Source organism: Lactuca sativa, chromosome 4 (genome assembly GCF_002870075.4).
Source record: "Lactuca sativa cultivar Salinas chromosome 4, Lsat_Salinas_v11, whole genome shotgun sequence".
NCBI lineage: Eukaryota > Viridiplantae > Streptophyta > Magnoliopsida > Asterales > Asteraceae > Lactuca > Lactuca sativa.
Window position 1 is genome coordinate 14,019,423 of NC_056626.2, and position 21,152 is coordinate 14,040,574.

Consider the following 21,152-nt stretch of genomic DNA (forward strand, 5'->3'; position numbering starts at 1 on the left):
TTCTCATTTAGATTGCTTCGGCTAACAACCGCTCGATCTCAAATCGAGTAAAACAGGCTGTATACCGCTAAGCCGGAACTTCGATAAATCATAACTTCCTCATACGAAGTCAGATTTGGGCGTTCTATATATATTCGGAAACCTCGTTTCAACTACTACAACATTAACCAAATATATTAAGTTTATTTTACACTTAAATTTTGACGCTTATTTTTATTCTTAATTAATCAAACCACATAATTAAGCAATTAAGCACAAAACACACAATACTCAAATAATACAATCTTATTATTTCAAAACGGTTTACAGAGGTTAACCTAGACTATTACATTGCTACAAATGGCAAGCCCGAAACACAGGCGTTAGATAAAACACAAAGTTATGTTCGTTTACTTTGTAAGCAAGCTAATCTCACCACTCTGGTCTTAGGGTTTTAAGACCACAACTCTTTTATATACAGAAAATATAGGATTTTCTGGAATACACTCTTTATAATACAAACAAAGGAAAATAAAGAACATGCATGCAACTATACACAATTTTGGAACGAGACTCAGAAACTACTTTTTATAGAAAATATTGGTTTTTATGGAGTTTTATAACTTATTATAAACAAAGATATTACAAAGTTTTTCCTACAAATATGCTGATGAACTCACTAACATTCTATGTTGTCGCTTTTCAAAACGACTTGTATTCTCAGGGACTCAGCAAGTGAACAGGTACTCGAGCCTTGGATCTGGATATCCTACTACTTTTCTTTTTAGACACCATAATTTATGTTATTTTTGGGTAATCGATGAACAAGTACAATTTGTAAACAATATATGTTGGTATCTTTAATGTATGATGTTTGGTTACTATGTTTCATCCATATTCACTTGCTATGATCATTTTGTGTTCTTTGCTTCGTCGTCTTCAGGATGCATTCTATTAGTGGTATATGTTGATGAGATTGTGAGTACAAGGAGTGATGGAACTAGAATTAAGAAGCTGAAAGATTTCCTTGCATCTCGGTTTCAAACAAAAGACCTAGGTCCTTTAAAATATTTTTTGGGAATTGAAGTCTCTCGTACTCGAAAAGGGATCTGTTTGTCTCAGCGGAAATATTGCTTGGATATTTTGAAGGAATTTGGGATGATTGAAACAAAACCTTACGAGTCTCCAGTGGTTCTAAATATGAAATTGAAAGTAGATGAAGGAGATCCGCTTGAGAAACCAGAGAAATAGAGAAGAATTGTAGCAAAATTAAACTACCTGACGATTACACGTCCAAACATTCCTTTTCTGGTGAGTGTCATAAGTCAATTTATGTCATCTCCACGAACCATTGGGATTAATTTATTAATAATATAAATTAACAAAACAATTATTTCACATTTGATCTTATATTAATTTATTAATCACATAATAAATCAACAAGTCAACTATGTATCTCCAATTAATATATTAATCACATAATATATTAACAAATCATTTCCGTATAACTTCCACTTAGTTTATTAATCATATAATAATATAATAAATTATACTTCTCTCTCCTAAAATCATTTGTAGCCAGTTTTGGTCATGAGGGCAACCCGAAATGGAATTCGCTTTTAATTACAAGAATATATCAAGTTAGTTGTTAGTCACTGGCTTAGACACCTTAATCCAATACACTCATCATCAGTTTTGGAGATTACACATTTACTATATTACTCTGATTTTCAAACTAGTGTATCATGGAACAAATGGGGTTTTCTTAACATGGGTTTTATGGAACTGGTGGTTTTACCTAAATTAAACATGAAAATTTTGTTTGTGAAAATGGGATGCTGCATTAGCTCTATTCTTAGGCATAAAAGGCCAAAGCCTTGGCATCATAAGCTAGTATAATCGATCCCTCCACTTTGTTATTGAATATATTTCGTTCGTATTCAGATGGTCCATAAGAACGCCCTTAAAATCGCCTCCAAATTTTTTTCTGTATTGTTGCCCCTAGTGTATTTAAAATTCACCCCCAACACGTCTTCTAATGAGTCATTAATGGCAGGTAAGTCTTTCCACTAAGTGAGCATTTTCCCTTTTAATTCCTCTGTTATGGAGCAATCCTTGAAAATATGTACTTCCGTCTCCTTAAAAGCATTGCACAACATAAATGAGATGTGTGAAATATTCACTACCTCCGTGCTGGATTCGATCTAGTGGAATGTCTCCTAAGTCCTGATCTACAAATGAAGACGTTTATGTTCTTTGGAACCAACTTAGACTAGATAGTAAGAAGTGTGTGCAATCCAAGAAGTTATTGTCAATTTACTTCCTTAGGGAAGATACAATAAACTCTCCTCCTTCAGTGATACTCCAACACAAATTTCATGGGAATGACTTCCCCCCTGTATCACCGGTTCTGTAAAAGAATTCATTTAAGTAGATGTTAAGATGTTCTAGATCGATGTTAACATTATTGATTATGCCCCACATGGTCATCCTATAAGACACTAAAGCTGACAATCCGAACCTCCCACGATCACCATAAATGCACCTAATAACGCTTTTCCAAATTGTGTTAGTATGAACCCTAAACCTCCACCACCATTTCAAGATAAGAATAAGATTGAAAGCTTTTCAGTTCCCAATTTGCAACCTACCAAGTTCTTTGGATTTCATCATTTTGTTCTAAGCTATCCAAGTGATTTTCTTTGTGAACTATAGAATTTCCCAAAAAGAACACGTTTCTGATACTTTCAAGCATTGTTATGATTTTTCTAGGACACTATAGATCGATAAAATGTACATTCCAAGGCTTCCAAGCACAAACTTAACAAGCGTTAAACGCTATCCAGTTGAAAGAGTTCTAGCTTTCCACATCAATAGTTTTTGTTGAATTTATCGATAAGAAGAAGCCACATGGAAGCTCCACCCGACCTTCCTCCTACCAGTATATCATACCAATATAAGAGAATGGAAGCTCACTTTTAAGGCACTTCAACCACTTAGCCGTGGACGAGACTTCCCTAGAAGGAACTCCAATAGCCATTAAATTGCTCGTGTGTAGATTGACCATGAGATCAGATGCTAAATGGAAGCATGTGAGTATTCTCATAAGATTTTTAGTGTTGTCCCTTAACCATTTACCCATAAAGATCGTGTCATATGCATATTGGAAAAGAGAAATACTATGCCCAAAATTAGGCATTGTAATCCCCTTAAATATCGCTTTGTTAGTAGCCTCATCTAAAGCTACTTTGAGACTCTCGGTTGCAATAATAAAAGAAAAAGGGAGAGGAATCTCCTTGTCTCACTCCTTTTTCCAAGAAGAACTCCTTGGTTGGGGAACCATTAACGAGCACTATTAACGAGCACTGAGACCTTAGAGGATGAAAGGATGGCCCTTACCTAACTTAAATACATATCGTCGAACCCTGGTTGCTTCACGGTATTTTGCAAGTAACTCCAAATAATCGAGTTAAAAGCTAGGTCAAAGTTTACCTTGAACATGAGAACTTTTTTTCTTCCGTTTGTTGGCCCAACAGATAAGTTTATTAACTACCAAAGGACCATCCAAAATGTTTCTACCACTAACGTAAAATGATTGCTCACAACTCACCACAGAGCCAATAACTTTCAGTAGCTCATGAACGAAGGTGACATGTTTAGTTTTTAGGCATGAGCATGGAGCTGTGGAGGATGAAGATGCAAAGACTTTAGGGCATCCATAAACTCACTAAAGCAAAGAGAGAAATTTAGAAAATGAGATAAAGATTGTGTACTACTTCCTCTCTCAAACATTTCTGACTATTTCCTTTTTATGTTTTCCAACACATGAAGAACTACGACATCATACTATGATACTCGCCTTTCGTTTCCTGCCTCTCTGTCTTCAACCACTTTGGTGACGGTAACACGACCCAGAGAATTAACGCTTCGAGATTTTTTATGCTATGGGCCGCAGTCATGCTCAGGCCGGCCACCGCAAAACTTCCCCACCTAAAATCAGTTATCTCATGAAATGATTAGTTGGGTACACATTACAAATTCATCCTCAACTCTGAATCTATTATCAAAAAAATAAAGATCTGTAAAAACATCACCCATGTCGCTGTAATTTTGTTTTCGGTACAGCGGGGGAAGCTTTCCTTATATATGGTTGGGCTCAATCTGAAAAACAAAACTGAACGGGCCTTCACTGATCGAAACATATCGGAGGATGACATCACTTAACATAGCCACTATCACTGGTGAGGATCGAATTTAAGAGCCATGGCGCGTTCGACAACAATGCAGCCGGTCTGTCGACAAAGATGATCGAAACAGAAACTGATAGGAGGATTGCATCTACTATGTTGAATGTTTAAAACCAATAAACTCAGAATTATACCTTATAACATGAAAGTTTCATTTTTTTAATCCTTTAAGACTAACGATAGATTCAGTTATGATTTTCGAATAAAAAATAAGCTGCTTTATTTATTTTCAATATGAAAACACATGTAGTGTTTTTTTAATTTGAATTATTTGTTTAGTCTTTTTAATTCAATTTAAAAAGTAATTTTTTCCCAAAAAGATATACGTTTTTGTTATGTAAACGTTGTCAAAATGATTATTCAAGATAAATATGTGTTTTAGAGAAAGTTTTAATTAGATATAGTGACATCAAGGTTCGTTTTTCTTCAAATTGTGTTTCTCGCGTGAAACGTTGTTTTTAGGATTTTCTTGTTGATCTTTATTAAATAAAAAAGATAATGTTTGTGTGAATACTTGTGCACATGAAATTATTTATGCAGATACAAGTATGATACGAAAAGTAGAAACTAAGGGACACAAGAACGAATATTAAAAAACCAAACAAAACTAAAGAGAATATATGAACACACAATCTTTTGAATATATAATAGAATCATATCCCACTTCTTTGTAAATGACAAATTTCATTGAGCAATGGAGAAACTATTTAGATACAAAGGGGCAAACATCATGGAACTCGATATGACAAGCGTCAACAAGAGAAAGGAAACCGAGTGTGAATCCGCGTCGGTTGTAAACACAAAAACATTTTCTGTGTTGTTTGAGTTCATCACAACATTTTTCGGTTGGTGGTGTACCAGGGTCATCTAGTGGTAAAAAACAATCTTGAATATCAAGCATGTTGCAAACCCTGGATTGTGGATATACTTTTCCCGCTAGCAGTGTGAGAATTATCATCAAAATAACAAGAAAGCCAAAAGGCTTCATAGGTATTCAATATAGAACAATGATATTGATATTAGGGACTAAAAACAAAAAATGTATATGAGTTTTAGAAGATCTATGTTGGGTATTTATGGATGTTACAAAATTAATTTAAAGATTAAAAAAATATACTAAAATACAACATTAATTTTGATATAAATTACTCTCCTCGTTATGTATAAAGTAATTAACATGGAGAACCAATAAACGGTTCAAATTATAAAAGAAAACAAATTAAAGATAGATTTACATGTCTACCAGAAGCAATTAGGAAAGTTATTTAAATCAATGTAATCAATCAATAATCAGTTACTATTGAAGAATTACCATTGTTTCTTCATATATCCTACAACTTTCATTATTTGAAGTTTTTATTTGATATGGCGCCAAAGAAAAGTAAATCTTTTATCTATCGTCTCTAATACAAAGTTCGTCATTCATGTGTTTTCCCTGTAATTTTTGTTGAATCTCTTTCTTTGCTCTTGTGACCGAGTATATTTCGGTTAATTCTTTATGGCTTGTAATTATATGTTTTTGATGAAATATAAATGTGCCGTTTTGACGATCCATGATTGTTGTGGCTTTATTACTGTTTCCTACCAAAATCGGCTACCCATTCATGCAAATGTTCCCTAGATACATATAAGGTTTTCACTTTTCAGCAATTAGTATGTACATTTGATGGAATCTGATGAAGCCCCTTGCTAATTTCAGATGCATGACATTCTGTTTGCAGTGTCTTAATCAAACATGTTGGGTGCTTATACATGTTATTGGCACCAAGTTTAGAACCTTTGGTGATTTCCTCTGATGAACCTTTCATTTTTTTTTGTAAAATAACCCACCCATATACTTTCTAGGGGTTTCTTTGTTTTCTTCCTTGAGACATTTTCTGATATGTGGACGAAGGCATAAAATTACAATAAAGAACAAACTTTTGTAAGCCATTAAGCTGTTCTTGAAAGACATTCATGTTCAAGTATCATTCTATTCATGCATAGTGGAGGCACTATGAATTAATGGTCAGGATGAGAAGTCTCTTTTCTTTGATCAAAATCCTGTTATTTTTTTTTATTATTTTTTTGCACCAGTTAACAATTTAAATAATATATCATAGGTATTTTAATAAATAGGGTTAGTTAACAATTTAAATCACTGTGTTTGTATCACTGAACAATTTCAACTTGATAGAATATAGAAATGTACAATGTCAAATTCTCAAGTTGATGGAATATGGCTTCTTAATTTCATTTGTTAATCCAACAATATAATATGAATGGCTTGTTGGCGCACAATCCAAACCAATGAAGTTGGAAAAATTAGATTTCGCAAGAATCATTAAAACTCCACCATCGACAATTGATACATGGGGTTTAACTAAGTGAAACAAGCATTTTTCACACAAATGAGACAATAAGATTGGTGTACACTCATAAAGAGGTGCAAAATGAATCATAACCTTGAAACAAAATTTAAAGGATTTTTTTAGTTTGCTCAAATATGGTAAGTTATTCACTCGACTAAGATATATCAAAATTAATCTAATTCATAATTGCGTCAATCAAACTAACAAATTATTCATTTGTCAAAAAAAACTCAGATGCAAATATTTTGTTTTTTTTAATTAAAGAAATTAGTTTAAAACCCTCGGAACTCATGGGTGCTGATTTCTAATTGAATTTAAAAATTAATTATATAATAAAATAATATTTCATTAATTTAGAAAACCTATGAATTGCAATATTGCATTTTTCAATAACTTTATGATTTATAAGTATTTAATTACACAGTAAATGATAAGTATTTAATTAGAATTGGAGATTTTTAAAACCTTAATTTTTGGTGTATGGTTCTCGTTGAACATTCACAAATGATGCATTATCAATGTGTGTAATGAAATTAACATAAAAAATACAATACATAATTATATATAAATAAAGTAATATGACGGATTAAGTGTGATTTGCTAAAAATGACTAAAAGGTGCTACAAAAAAGTAGGCTATATATTTCGAAAAACTTCCTTATAAACAACTTTGGAAGTTTTATTTGTGAGTCCGCCATTTTTATCTAAAATTAATAATTTTAATCCCTTTCTGCTTGGAACTCTAGATAAGGCAACATACAATTGTCCATGTGAAAAAATTGGATCTTTGAGAAACAAACCAGCCTTTGATAATGACTGTCCTTTACTTTTATTAATAGTCATTGTAAAACATACGACCAAAGGAAACTATCTTCTTGTGAATTCGAACGGATTTTTTTTTCTAATGGAGTTAAAAACATTCTTGGAATAAAAGTCCGGTTTCCAATATTAGTTCCAGTTATTCTATGTGCCTCAATAACACGTTTTCCCAATGATATCAACGGTAGTCTTGTGCCATTACATAATCAGTTTTTCTGATCAATATTTCTTAGTAACATTACCGGAACACCAATTTTTAAAACTAACTTATGATTTAGTAGACCGGATACTTTGAGACCATTTAATACATCAGGGGAGTATAAAGTTGCATCAAACTGATCATGGACAAATTTGGATTCACATATGCTGTCTGAACATAAATATTCAACCTCGTCTCCTAGAAACTTCTTAAGCAAACGGTCGTTTATTTCCTAAACAACTTCATTTTTTGGAGCAAGTATCGCTCTTTCTTGGAAATAATTTGTATTGCTATAGTTCTTGAAAATTGAAGGATATAAAAACTTAATTAAGGAACCTATAGGATCATGTGAATCATTAATGACCATATCATCCAGAATATCGATAATCGTTTCACCGTCGTTCGGACCACCAAGTTTGCCTTCTCCTATATCCAATAGCCAATTTGCATAATCTCTTATTTTTTCTATATCCGATTGATCCTTCCAACAGTTAGCCTCATGTTGTTTTGTTAATCTATGGACTTTGCCATGTTGCCATAAATATGAAGAACTCAAAGAAGCATTTACAATGTTCTGTCTACTGTCAACCGGAACAACAGGTAGAATTTGTCTGAAATCTCCTCCAAAGACAATACCTTTCCCTCCAAATGGAATATTTGAGATGCTTGAATTTCCGCACCTTAATTCATCTTTCAAAGTTCGATCTAAAGATTCAAATGCATGCTTATGGACCATAGGTGCTTAATCCCAAATTATTAAAGAGGTTTTTCTTATTAAGCTAGCCAACTCACCATCTGGATTTATTTTACAAAAAGAATCCTATGAAAGTTCAAATGGAAGTATAAATCGAGAGTGTGCTGTTTTACCACCGGGCAATAATAAGGAAGCAATACCGCTTGAAGCAACATTTAAAACAATATTACCATCAGATCTAATTGCTGCAGATATTGTCTTCCATAAAAAAGTTTTATCCGTTCCACCATAACCATAAACGAAGAAGACATCTCCTTTATTTTCTTTAACAACACTCATGATTTTAAGGAAAATGTTACGTTGCTCATTTGTTAATGCAAGAAACATACGATCAAAGTTAATCTTTATAACAGGAATGTCGTAATCTAGCTCCTTGGTGATAAGTTGATTGTTTGAAGAAGAAACAGATTCAACATCTGGGTATGGCATCTTTGTGAAGTTTTTGAGAGTGGAGTTGTTTCGAAGTAAAATTTGTTCTATTTCGAACAAAGTTAAGTTCTTAAGTTCATCTACACCGAGTGATAATTCTGCACCAAAATATATAATTATTTAGAAAATATGTGGTCAATATTTAATAATTTTGTTACTAATTATTTAATGGGTGTTGAATAATAAAAAGAAAATATTTTAAATAAAAAATAAGAAAAAAATGTAACATCTGCAGACTTAAATCTTTGTCTTTGGTTATGTAGAATTCTATGTGCCAAATATTCCCTTGTATTTTCCTAAACGACCTCTGGTTTAGACATACTATTACACATTAACAATGTAGCAAATAAGAAGCGTAGATAGAAACCAGATCCAGAATGACTTGCTTCTTTAATTGCATCAACGTATTCCTTGTCGTCATATAATAGCCCGAGTGCATAACAAACATCTCTAAAAGAAGAATGTGTTTCACCATTTACCGTGCGAATATCATCAAATGACGTCGGACCTTTTACTTTATTTAAAAGAATCCTTAAGAAATATGCTTCCCCTAGATTAGGTGAAACCGAATGAATTCTACCAATGGCTTTTCCTACTTTCCTTCGCTTCCAAAACCGACCATTTAATATCCAAACAAACTTTATAGGAAATTCAACATATGTAAGTATTCGTGCTTCACTATCGATTACATTACATTCCATCCAAGATGTGAACTTTGAAGCAACAACAGAAGGTTTGTCCAGAACATTGTCAATATCATCGTCTTTACCATATACAATCTGTTGTTGATTTGGAAGATGAAAAGGTAGTCTGACCACAGAAGGATATCTGCACTGAACATCATATTTAAAAATTCGACATGATGCTTCACATGCTGATAAATATCTACAATCGTAATATTCAGCTATTTCATCGACAACATCATTATTTTCACATTCATTGTTGGTTGGTACAACAGCAACTGTCGCTCTATCAGGACCCTTATTTGTGTATTTAAGCAAATACTTTATTGAAGATCCCTGATTACACCATTCAACATTAATATGTGCCTGATATCTTTTCAATAGATATTTGTTGTATGGAACAACATTTCTGTTATCCAACTTAACACCCAATATTTCTACAAAATGACTATTGTTTCTTCGCATATATAATGGAAAACCATTTTGATCAAAAGACGAATGATTACATAATTGTTTTGGAAAGCTTTTAGAGCACTTTTTATCCACCATGCATGGACAATTCATATTTTCACCTCCACATGGACCATGAATCATAAACTCATTCACAAGTGAATACAATTCAGGATCTTCAATTCTGTCTAGTATCTCGGCGGAAATTATCGGATCGATAAATTCAACAGTTGGTAGATTGTTGTCAGAATGCATAAATAGACATATATGACTATGCAGCAAACCTCTCGTTTATATTGTTTCGGCTAGAACTCACTCGATCTCAAAATCGAACTTCGGGCTTCATACTGTTAAGCTGAAACTTAGAAAAATCATAACTTCCTCATACGAAGTCAGATTTGGACGTTCTTTTTATGCACACTCTCGATTTAACGTAGTCTACGACTTTCGTTTAGATCGCTAAGCCCAAATATATCTCTATCGTATATTCACAATTTACATCGCGATGTGTCGTGCCGGTTCTGTCGCGAAACTTCGACAGGTCATAACTTCTTCGTTATAACTCGGATTTCGACATTCTTTATACATCTAGAATCCTTGTCACGACCACTACAACTTCAGTAAGATTATTCATTACAAATAATCTTCTATAAAAAAAATCATTTTTGACGCTTATCATCTCTAAATTGACTAGCCCTGATCTACGGGCGTTATAGTGCTGACACGTGGCATCGCACATTTGTGAAAATCAGCCGATTTTCAAAAATTCATAACTTTCGCATACAAGCTCCGTTTTCGACGTTTTTTATATCCACGCATAGGAAATAGTAAGATCTACAACTTTCATTTTGACTTCCATTTTCGTCTGTCTTTCTATCGTTGAGTTCCTATTAACGAGATCTTCAACTCTCATTTAGGTCGCGTAGGCCAAAAACCACTCGATCTAAAATTCGAATTTCGGGCTGTGCACTGTTAGGCCAAATCTTAGAAAAATCATAACTTCCTCATACGAAATCAGATTTGAGCGTTCTTTTTATGCAAGCTCTCGGTTTAACGTCTACTACAACTTTTGTTTTGATTTCTAAGGCTAAAAATTCCTCTATCGTAAATTCACTATTTACAACGCACAGTGTCGTGCTGGTTTTGTCGCGAACTTCGATGGACCATAACTTCTTTGTTATAACTCGAATTTCGGCGTTCTTTATATGTACTCAACCCTTGTAATATATACTACAACTTGGTTAAGAATGCTCCTTTTAAATAATATTCCATCAAAAACTCATTTTTTGATGCTTATTGTCTCTAAATTGACTAGCCCGAATCTACAGGCGTTACACAAATCAATCAAGAAATTCAAAGGGACTGACCTCACGTCGTGAGAAGCCTCCTCTCATGTTGTGAGCTCCAAGAATATAACCAGAAAAAAGGGTCATTCAACCCTTACTTCATGACATGTCATGTCTCACATCGTGAGATTAGTTTGAAGCCAAAAGTTCAACTTTTAAGACATAAATCCATTAAGCCTTGAACCCAAACGTTCCAAAGGGTCTTTAACTTCTTAATACACCAAAAAGGTGATGTTTTTAGGACATATATGTGCAATACATGTCTAGATCTCATTTACTTCAAAAGTTGAAGAAAAGGCATCCAATTTTCATACAAGGTTCTCAAACCCAAAAATGAGGTTAGAAATGCTTAGATACGAAGGAAACCCTAAAATGATCATGGGCTTGGGCTCCATCAGCTCTCACTTCATGAGCTCCATTTCTCAAGTTATGAGATTAGTCTTGGAAAAAATCTTCAAGCAACCCATCTCACGTCATGAGCCCCCTATGTCTCACGTCGTGAGGCTCTTTTTCTCAAAAATCCAACTTTTACTCCTTGAAACCCTAATTTGATTCATTCTGGAAAACGAGTGTTACATGAGTGTTGGTGGCGAGGCTCTTTATTGTATCTTCCAAGGACATATTGGACCTGCCAAATTGCTGATTGGATTTCGTATTCTGAAACTGGCGTTGTTGCTCATTCGGAAAATTTTGTTGATGCTGAAAATTAGACTACTACTAAAATCCAGATGCTGAAATAGTTGCTTTTGCCACAAATTACCATTCCATCCTTGATTATTTTGCTAATAAAAAAAATTTATGCTGATATCCTCCAACAACCTTTAACGCAAAAGTTTCTTCGTATAGTAATGGACACATATCAGTTGGGTTTCCATGATTGAGCTGTTAGTTTTTAGACAAAATTTCATAATTTGTCCCTATGATTTGCAAAATATTGCACTATAAGGAATTTTATGAAAAATGTCACGCCACTGGTCATTATGGTTTCGAAAAATGCATGAATGGTCATTCCGATGTTAATTTTAACTTTTGAGTAACTAGTTTTTTTTTCTAAAAGACCAAAATGCCCTTGGACCAAGTCTGAAAGTTATGTATATATACCTCAAGGATCCATTATGAAAATTTGAAATTTTTTATATATATATTAATTACAAATATAAATTTGAATATATATATATATATATATATATATATATATATATATATATTAGTTTTTTTCCAACAATTTGATAATTTTCTTGCCTTTTTGATATTTTGTTTTTTATTTTAGTTATTTATGGTTTTTCTAATGCTTTTTTATTTAAATTCAAGTAAATGAACTTAAATTCGATAAACTATGTCGGAACTGTTTTTTCTTTAATTTTTGTTTTTTGTATATTGAACCGATAATGTTTTTTTTAATTTTATGTCGTTACGGTTCATTTTTTTTATTTGGATACTCCACCAAAAAAACAAAGTTGTGGTTTTTATTTATTTAAAATAATACTTATGTTAAAGTTTATATTGAATTATGTGTTTTAAAATATTCCATAGTGATTATAGTTAGCAATATTAATCGGTTCTCGTTTATTTGGTTCTCGGTCGAATTTGGTCTGGATCTGAATTTAACCTATTGAAAATAATAATTAAACTAATCATCTAGTCCGACTCTTATTATTTTTTTATTCTTTATTTTTGTCCATTATCAAATTGAAAAATATTATCTGGATTTTGACACACTGATATCACATATAAATATATGATTTAAACACTGAAAAAGTTATAAAGAAAATAGCAAAGTCTTTGAGTTTTTAATTTTAATTGGTTGTAACATAAATATAACAGCCACCAAATAGAAAACAAATTGGATGGAAATTACAAATATAAATATTACATTTCCAAGTACTGTCAAGAGCTTTCTAATTTATGTATATTTATTAGTTACAACTTAAGAGTTTTTAACTTATGATTATTAATTCGTAATCACTAATAAATTTTTATTTTCCTTTCTTATATAAGGTTGTAAAGTTTTGCTCATTAAAAACAATAATGTATTTGAATAGATTTGTGATTTAAATATGAAAAGTTAATATAAATGTTATAATAAATGTTTTAGTGGTTTTATGTTATTAAAAGTTGTAGTGTTTATTTTTCGTAGTTTTTATTATTCGTTGTATATCTATATTTTTTAATACAAATGTTATAATAGATATTTTGTATATTTATGTTACTAAGAGTTGTAGTTCATATTTTTGTTCATACATTTTGTTAACCGTTATATATAGATTATCATATGTTTGATATATAATTTACACAATTTTAAATGTTTTATAAAATTATCAAATAATTGTATATATCACAATGACTTAAAAATTAAAACTATAATCATCATATCATACTATATTATAAAGGAATCATTTTTTCTTTCACCACATTCATTTGAAACTCCCGAGTTCTTCATATTTCCATACAATATACTTAATTTATTAACTTAAATATGCTTTTAGTTGTAAACATTATCATAAATGGAAGAATTTGTGACTTATCAATATGATATACTTAATTTGTTAACTTCAATATACAGTTAAATAAATAACCTACATTAATATATCAAATAAGCCTAAAAATTTAGTGTAAAATTTAAAACCTAAAGTAAAATATCAAAAATGGATTAAACTCTATCATAGTGAGATGCCACTTTGACATTCAATGGATTTGCAGTTCAATCACCATTGAACTCTTCACTGAGAAAAAAGGAAAGTTTTTAATTCTTAAATATATAAAATAAATTAGCTTTTGTAATTTTCTATTGAAATCTATATTGAGTTCAATGCATTGTAGAAAAACGTTGATAGAGTTGCATAGAATGTAAAAAAAATGATATGGAATCCATTGAACTCTATGGATTTCAATGCATTGTGGATGCCCTGAATGTAAATGACAATATTACAGATTGGTCAAAAGTTCTAAACTTGGTGCCAATTATTTGGATAAGAACCCAACATGTTTCATTAAGACGTTGCAAACAGAATGTCATGCATCAGAAATTAGCAAGGGGCTTCATCAGATTCTATCAAATATACAGACTAATTACTTGAAAGTGAAAACATTATATGTATCTAGGGATCATTTGCATGAGTGGGTAGCTGGTTTTAGTAGGAAACTGCAAAGAAGCCACAAAAATCAAGGACAGTCAAAAGGGTACATTATATTTCATCAAACACACATAATTAAAAGCCATAGAAACTAAAAAGGATTAACTGAAATCTACACACTAACAAGAGCAAGGAAATAGATCCCACCAAAATTATAGGCAAAACACATGAATGACGAACTTGTATAGGGACAATAACAAAAATATTCACTTTCTTTGGCGCCATATCAAATAAAAATTCCAAAATAAGGAAGATTATATGGTATATGGGATAAATATAAGTCAACGCTCGATATTTTCTGGATTGGATATGTTCACTACTAGAAAAACAACCTTTAACGACGCTCATTTCGCGTCGTAAAAGGCTCAGATGACGCGCAAATGCGCGTCAAGGAAGGCCCTATCATATAGAGATACGATGCGCTTTTGCGCGTCGTCTATAGACGACGCGCATTTACGACGCTCATTTATGATGCGCAATTACGACGCGCGTTTACGACACGCAGTGCGTATCAAGGAAGGCCCTGTCATAAAGGAAGACGACACGCATTTGTGTGTTTAAACCTTACGACGCGCGTGTTAATGACACGTAATGCGTATCAAGAAAGCCCCTGTCAAGAAAGGCCGTGTCATAAATGAAGATGACACACATTTTTGGGTATCATAATTTTAAATGTTTAAAAAAATATATTTATATGTTTATTAATTTTTAAATTAAATTTGCATTTAATGTCTCATAATATAAATAAATTACGATATACAAAAAATACAATCCATTGCATAAAATTTAGTGTCATACAATTCTATTTCATTACAATATATAAATTTGTATTCATCTAATCTACTCTGTGTTTCATAGTAACAATTGAAATGAAGAATGCAACACGTGTATTTGCAGCATCTTATCTCTTTCAGCTTGAGCTTTCTTTTCCTCTTCTAACTCTAGAGCTATTCTCTTTCATCAATCCTGTAAAATTAATTCTTATTACGACACTCTACTTTTAAACATACCAAGTTCACAGGTAAGATTGCAATTCCACTTGGATTAACACTTGAATGCAACCTTGGGATCCCTTAAGTGAATGCAACATTCATTTTATTTATTTGTTTGTGTTTATTATTTAATCAGGCTGTGGTTTATTCTAGAAAATGTGTTCAGGAAAAAGTTTTATCCATTTGGATCAACACCAAAAATACCAAACAAAACTACAGAAATGCATGGTACCTGTTCTATCCTTCGCCACTACACTCATTATCTGTTTCAGCCTTCAAAACTTCACCACCAAACTCACCTGAAACACCATACACCTCTCATTCCTGTTGCAAATGAAAACCAAATCTGAGAAATGGTTTTATTATTGGACCTATTTAACATACGCATGGACTTATTAAGTTTATTCATGAAAAAGAATAGAATAGAAAAGCTCCTTGAGCAAATCTACCCAGTTTTAGCAAATGTATTACAAATACAAGAGCTGTTGTACCTCAACTGCTCTTGCTTCAAAAAAGTGATCATGTATGGGCGCATGACCACCATCATGCTGAAGGATTCTAAGTTTTCCTTCCTACAACCAAAAATAAATAATAAAAATAAAAATATAGACTAAAGTTTTTTTTATTAGATAAAGTACAGACCTTGGTTCCATAAAAAAGACCAACTCCAGCAAGAGGATGAAAGCAAGCTACATTGACCTCATCTTCTGCACTCGGAAGCACACTCACAAGTTCCATATCTGAAACTCTATATACCTGAAACCCAAAACCATATGTTCAAATAATAAACAACCATCAATTATTATTATTATGATTTATGATGCCTTTACTTATGAATACTCATTTCTGAAAAATAATGCTTGAATCAGTCATGTAGGAGACACATTAGTTAATATTTGGATATGGATTATTTCGGAGAGGTTTTCTTCAACAATGACAAGTAAGTAATAATAAATATACCTAAACTTACATCTATAATCCAGACATGAACTTTAAATTTTTTTTGGAAAACCGTTAGACTCTTAAGTGTCCATTCTCTTTTCACATTTTAAATCTAATTAGAATTATATTAAATTCTTAAGAAATAAAGGTTAATATGAACAGGGCAAGTTTATTTCAAGCATTAGGCATATCCTATGATTGTATCAATATTTATCTCATACATGAGTGATGACTTATTAGCACATTTATATTTGTTTTTAGCGTTTCAAATATTTTGACATTTTCAAGATGGTTAGAACCTGCATCTGTTAATTTTTAATTTTTCATTTTGAAGTTTAGATTATTTATATCACTCTCACTCACTTTTTCATATAACTCACACCCATTACCCCTACAGAGCACAAGAAAAAGACTGTTGATAAAGACACAGGTGATGCAAATCTCCAACAACTTACATATGATGATGAGAAGATGTCAAAGGTTGCTATGCAACGTAAAAGAGGAGACTTTATGAATCCATGAAGACATGCTTTCATTTTTTTTCTACTTTTATTAATAAACGAAATATGTATTATTCATGTTTTTAACGTTATATTTCATTCAAATTTACCAAGAAAAGAAAAATACAAGTGTGGACACCCTCAAGACAAAGAAGACAAATATTCACAAAATCAAGAAAATGACATCATATTGAAGTTGAATTCTCTCATTCAAGGTCCCAACTTTCATTAGCAGTGAATTTAATTTTGTTGTTATTTCCATTTTTACCTATAGTTGTGATGCTTCTTTTTTTAACAGTGAATGGACACTGGACTATAGTAAGAAATTACAGAAATGGTCCCTGGATTAATGGAATAGTAATATGTTTTTAGTTCCCTGGATTAATAAGTCTATTTTTGGTCCCTGTAGTTTTAAATTTCAGTAACTATAGATTTACCGAATGTAGTTTTTTATTTCAATAATATATTTCATTCCATGCAGTTTATAATTTATATCAATTTGATTTTTGGTCCTTGTAGTTGTTAATTTAAGATAGGTATAGTTTTATTCCCTATACTATAGTTTTGAATATGTAGATTTAATCCGTGTGATGTTTAGTTTCGATAACTACAGTTCTAGTCCTTATAATTAATTACTTGCATTAGTAACAATTTTGGTCCCTGTGATCAGGGTAACCCTACTAGTTATAACTTTCATTAGTTACAATTTTGGTCCCTGTAATCAGGGTACCCCTACTAGTTATAACTTGCATTAGTTACGCGAGAGTATACTTAAGGAATGGAAAAATTCTGAAGCAGTAAGAACCTGATGCTGGTGCTTACAAGTGTAAAAGGTATACATATGAACGAAAAGCATGCAGATACCTAGACATAAAAGAACATAGGATGGTTTGGCACACGCCAGGGAAAATCGATTCCTGGTGATTGTCTCTCATTGATTGTTACTCCATTTTTGAGGGTACCTTCGGAAAATATATTGGAAGGAAACTCTGAAAGTGATGGATGCATACTGAACCTGTAAAGTAGAGGCAAAAAGTCATTTATGGCCTACTTCCAAAATATACTAAAAGAGTTAGACTCCTAAAATAACTCAAAAAAGTTTAAAAAACTAAATATTCCAAAAACACCCCTGGGACTCTTTTTGTCCCACAATCTGAATTAAGTCAACAACAAAATCTAAAATTTGCCAACCAAGGATCTCCGAAACCAACACATGTGCAACAAATGACATCAACACTCTGAGATATCTGTCGTTCTGTAGCGTGCTTCAGTGCTTTATACTTTTTCTCGTCACTGCTGGACAATTCCCCTGCGTAAGTTACCAAATAAATATCTGTCAACTCAATCCACCAACCATAATTTTGATAATTTACACAAAAAGTCAGGAAGATCAGGTTAGGTGTATAAATGACATTAATGGTGCTAGGAAAAGAAAACAATGTCGATAACACAGGAATGAGATTTGACAAACAAGCAAGAAACGCATTAGCATTTGTAACCCTAAGAGCCGATGGAGAGTGTGAGTTCATGTTCTTCCACCATCCAAGTGCCGATATGCTTCTCACAGAGGCAGAACTCGATACAGATTTGATCCAAAAGGTACATTCAATCATCCATTTTTGATGGCTGTATATTTAGAAAGATTAAATTGCGACCATTTTTTGTTATTTAACCAGTCGACAATCTTTCACTACGGATCCATTAGTTTGATTGAAGATCCATGCAAATCAGCTCACATAGCTGCATTGAAAATTGCTAAAAAAAGCAGGAAGCATTCTTTCATATGATCCTAATTTGAGACTACCTTTATGGCCATCACCTGAGGCTGCTCGAAAAGGCATCCTGAGAATTTGGGATCAAGCAGATGTTATCAAGGTGCAAAATTTCACAGTGGGTTGACTTTTTTTGACATAAACCTTTTGATGGGTTATTGACTTTTCGGGAAATTACAGATTAGTGAAGATGAAATTATGTTCTTGACTGGAGGTGATGATCCCTATGATGACAAAGTTGTCTTGACCAAACTTTTTCACCCAAATCTCAAGTTGTTGATAGTCATAGAAGGTCCTAATGGTTCCAGATACTACACCAAGGTTATTTTTGTAAATTTAATATGATTGTTGGATTATCTTAATTGATATCAATTTGCGAGTTTTATTTTCAGGATTTTCATGGGAAAGTTGGTGGTGTTAAGGTGAAGTGTTGATACAACGGGTGCAGGTGATGCTTTTGTTGGAGGACTCCTTCTCAATTTGGCCAAAAATACTCAATTATTTAAGGTTAAACATTTAAACAAATTGGCTGAAAAAATCATTTTCTGAATATATTGATTTTTAAAAGATTTATGTCATGCCTCATTTTATGATTAAAATAAGCTAAGAGATGCATTGAGGTTTACAAATATTTGTGGGGCCATTACAGTCACAGAGAGATGAGCGATTCCATCATTGCCTTCTAAGGAAGCTGTTTCATAAGAAGTTGGAAGAATCCGAAAATAAATAACTTGTGTCATTTTTTTGGTTTGAAATTAGAAGAAATGATTATTAAACAGTCTTCTACAAGGTAGAATGTACTAGAGAACAAATATGAACAAAAAATAGAATTTGTTCATTATATAATTGTATTTATGTATTGTTCCTTTGCTTGTAGTTCTTGAATTTGTTCATTATATACTTGCATCTGAAACACCAACAATTAAAGTCAAAATAAATCAAAGAATTTCGAGCTCAGATGAATGAAAATCCGTATTTGAGAGTCAACTTCTTATTCTTTTCTGTGATAAAAGTCAACCTTTCAAGCACAAATGATGGATACACTCCTCTCTAGCTGTTGTTCAAGCTTTTGTAGTTAACCAATGGTGCTTGATCCCAGACCTTCTCCGAAAAGTTTCCTGTAATACAAATACCAAGACCATATATATATATATATATATATATATATATATATATATATATATATATATATATATATATATATATATATACTTATTACTTACAGATACCAAGACCACCCCATCCTTTGTTGATGATGCCCCTTTGTCCTGATATTTCTAGGGCTTTAATGATTGTCTGTGTTATTTTCTCAGGCTCTTGAACTGGCTGACAATGGATAAATAAAATTGTGGGAATTTATATTTAGATTACTTTTTTTTATAATATCAATTATAAAAAGCATAAAAGAACTGATGACATGGATAAAGAAAACTCACAAGGCTACCAAATCTAATGTAGATAGCCTTTGGGCCAGCTTCAAGCCATCATACAAGTTCTTCAGGGGGTTTGTAGTTTGATGCGAGATCAAGGAAACAAAATCGAACCACATAAATTTTAGGTCCCCAATCTGTGAATATTATGATTTGATTAATCCATCTCATATAATAAAGTCAAATAAATAGTTAATATAGGGAAAATTTACCTTTTGGTTTAGGAACAAGATGAGGACTCCATATGTATCCATGTGGAATAACAGTCTCAGAGCCTTGAGAACCACTAAAATACGTGACAGGTCACAGATTCAACTTTTTCTTCCTAACATCAGTTATCATGTCTCGAATTCCAAGCCAAATTAAAGAGTCAACTATCTGATATGACAACTGCAACAACACATGTAAAATACAAAAGTTAATTATGTAATAGAAACAAAAAGAACTAATAATATTAATGATTGAACTTACTCTATATCCAGCTGGTTGCTTGACACGGGATAGAGGATGAGGAAATTCCTCCTGTTGAAGAAACTCCATGTTTAAGTTAGACAATATCCTAGCTCGATCACACTCTGGGATAAGGATAATGGGTTCATCATCAAGATAGCGAACTGGATCTCCATAAGGGCCCACCATCAGAAGTATATCATCCCAATACAGCAATACACTGTCCATTCCACACCAAGCAAGTTGCTCTGGAGCTAGGGTAGAATGTAGAAGAAACAAAAACAAGAAATCGTTATATAAGGAGAAGATAATGAAACCTGATTGAAGCCTTGAAGTTGCAGGGACGTCAAACTGAAGACAGAAAGAAGAAAAAATTTATTTGTGAGAGAAGACACATGAAGAATGTACCTTTTGGGAGTGAACCAAGAAGGAGTAGGATCAGATAGGTCTTGACGGGCGGCACGTAGGTCAGCGACTGTGGCGGAGAGGAGAGATGGGTTGGAGGAGAAGGCGGAAGTGCTTGCTTAGGTTGATGGCGAGCTTCAGCTTTGATTTCGTTCCAGACCCAGTCGCATTTGTTTTCTCAGCCATTAAGGGCGGTTTGTGGAGATGATGATGGCATCGTGGACTACAACATGGCGTTCCGATCTTGAACCAGTATCTTGAGATGGCGGAA

The 21,152-nt window shown here is 32.6% G+C and overlaps 2 protein-coding genes, 1 long non-coding RNA gene and 1 pseudogene across 3 annotated transcripts; 1 reads left to right on the top strand and 3 right to left on the bottom strand.

Annotated features, from left to right (window-relative positions):
* Positions 1 to 7,826: 7,826 nt before the first annotated feature.
* Positions 7,827 to 8,330, bottom strand: LOC128133370 (uncharacterized). Its single transcript, XM_052770764.1, has one exon. The coding sequence runs from the start codon at positions 8,328 to 8,330 to the stop codon at positions 7,827 to 7,829; it is 504 nt and encodes a 167-aa protein (XP_052626724.1).
* An 84-nt stretch (positions 8,331 to 8,414) lies between these two features.
* On the bottom strand, positions 8,415 to 10,165 carry LOC128133371 (uncharacterized). Its single transcript, XM_052770765.1, has 2 exons — positions 9,100 to 10,165; positions 8,415 to 8,875 (listed from the first exon to the last, which is right to left on the bottom strand). Exons 1-2 carry the CDS (start codon positions 10,163 to 10,165, stop codon positions 8,415 to 8,417), a joined length of 1,527 nt encoding a protein of 508 aa, XP_052626725.1.
* Positions 10,166 to 18,258: 8,093 nt separating this feature from the next.
* Positions 18,259 to 19,298, top strand: LOC128133775 (probable fructokinase-7; annotated as a pseudogene).
* LOC128133776 (uncharacterized) lies at positions 19,227 to 20,816 on the bottom strand. Its single transcript, XR_008232078.1, has 5 exons — positions 20,239 to 20,816; positions 20,033 to 20,163; positions 19,820 to 19,922; positions 19,615 to 19,714; positions 19,227 to 19,503 (listed from the first exon to the last, which is right to left on the bottom strand). It is a non-coding gene; the product is annotated as an uncharacterized LOC128133776 (long non-coding RNA).
* Positions 20,817 to 21,152: the final 336 nt, after the last annotated feature.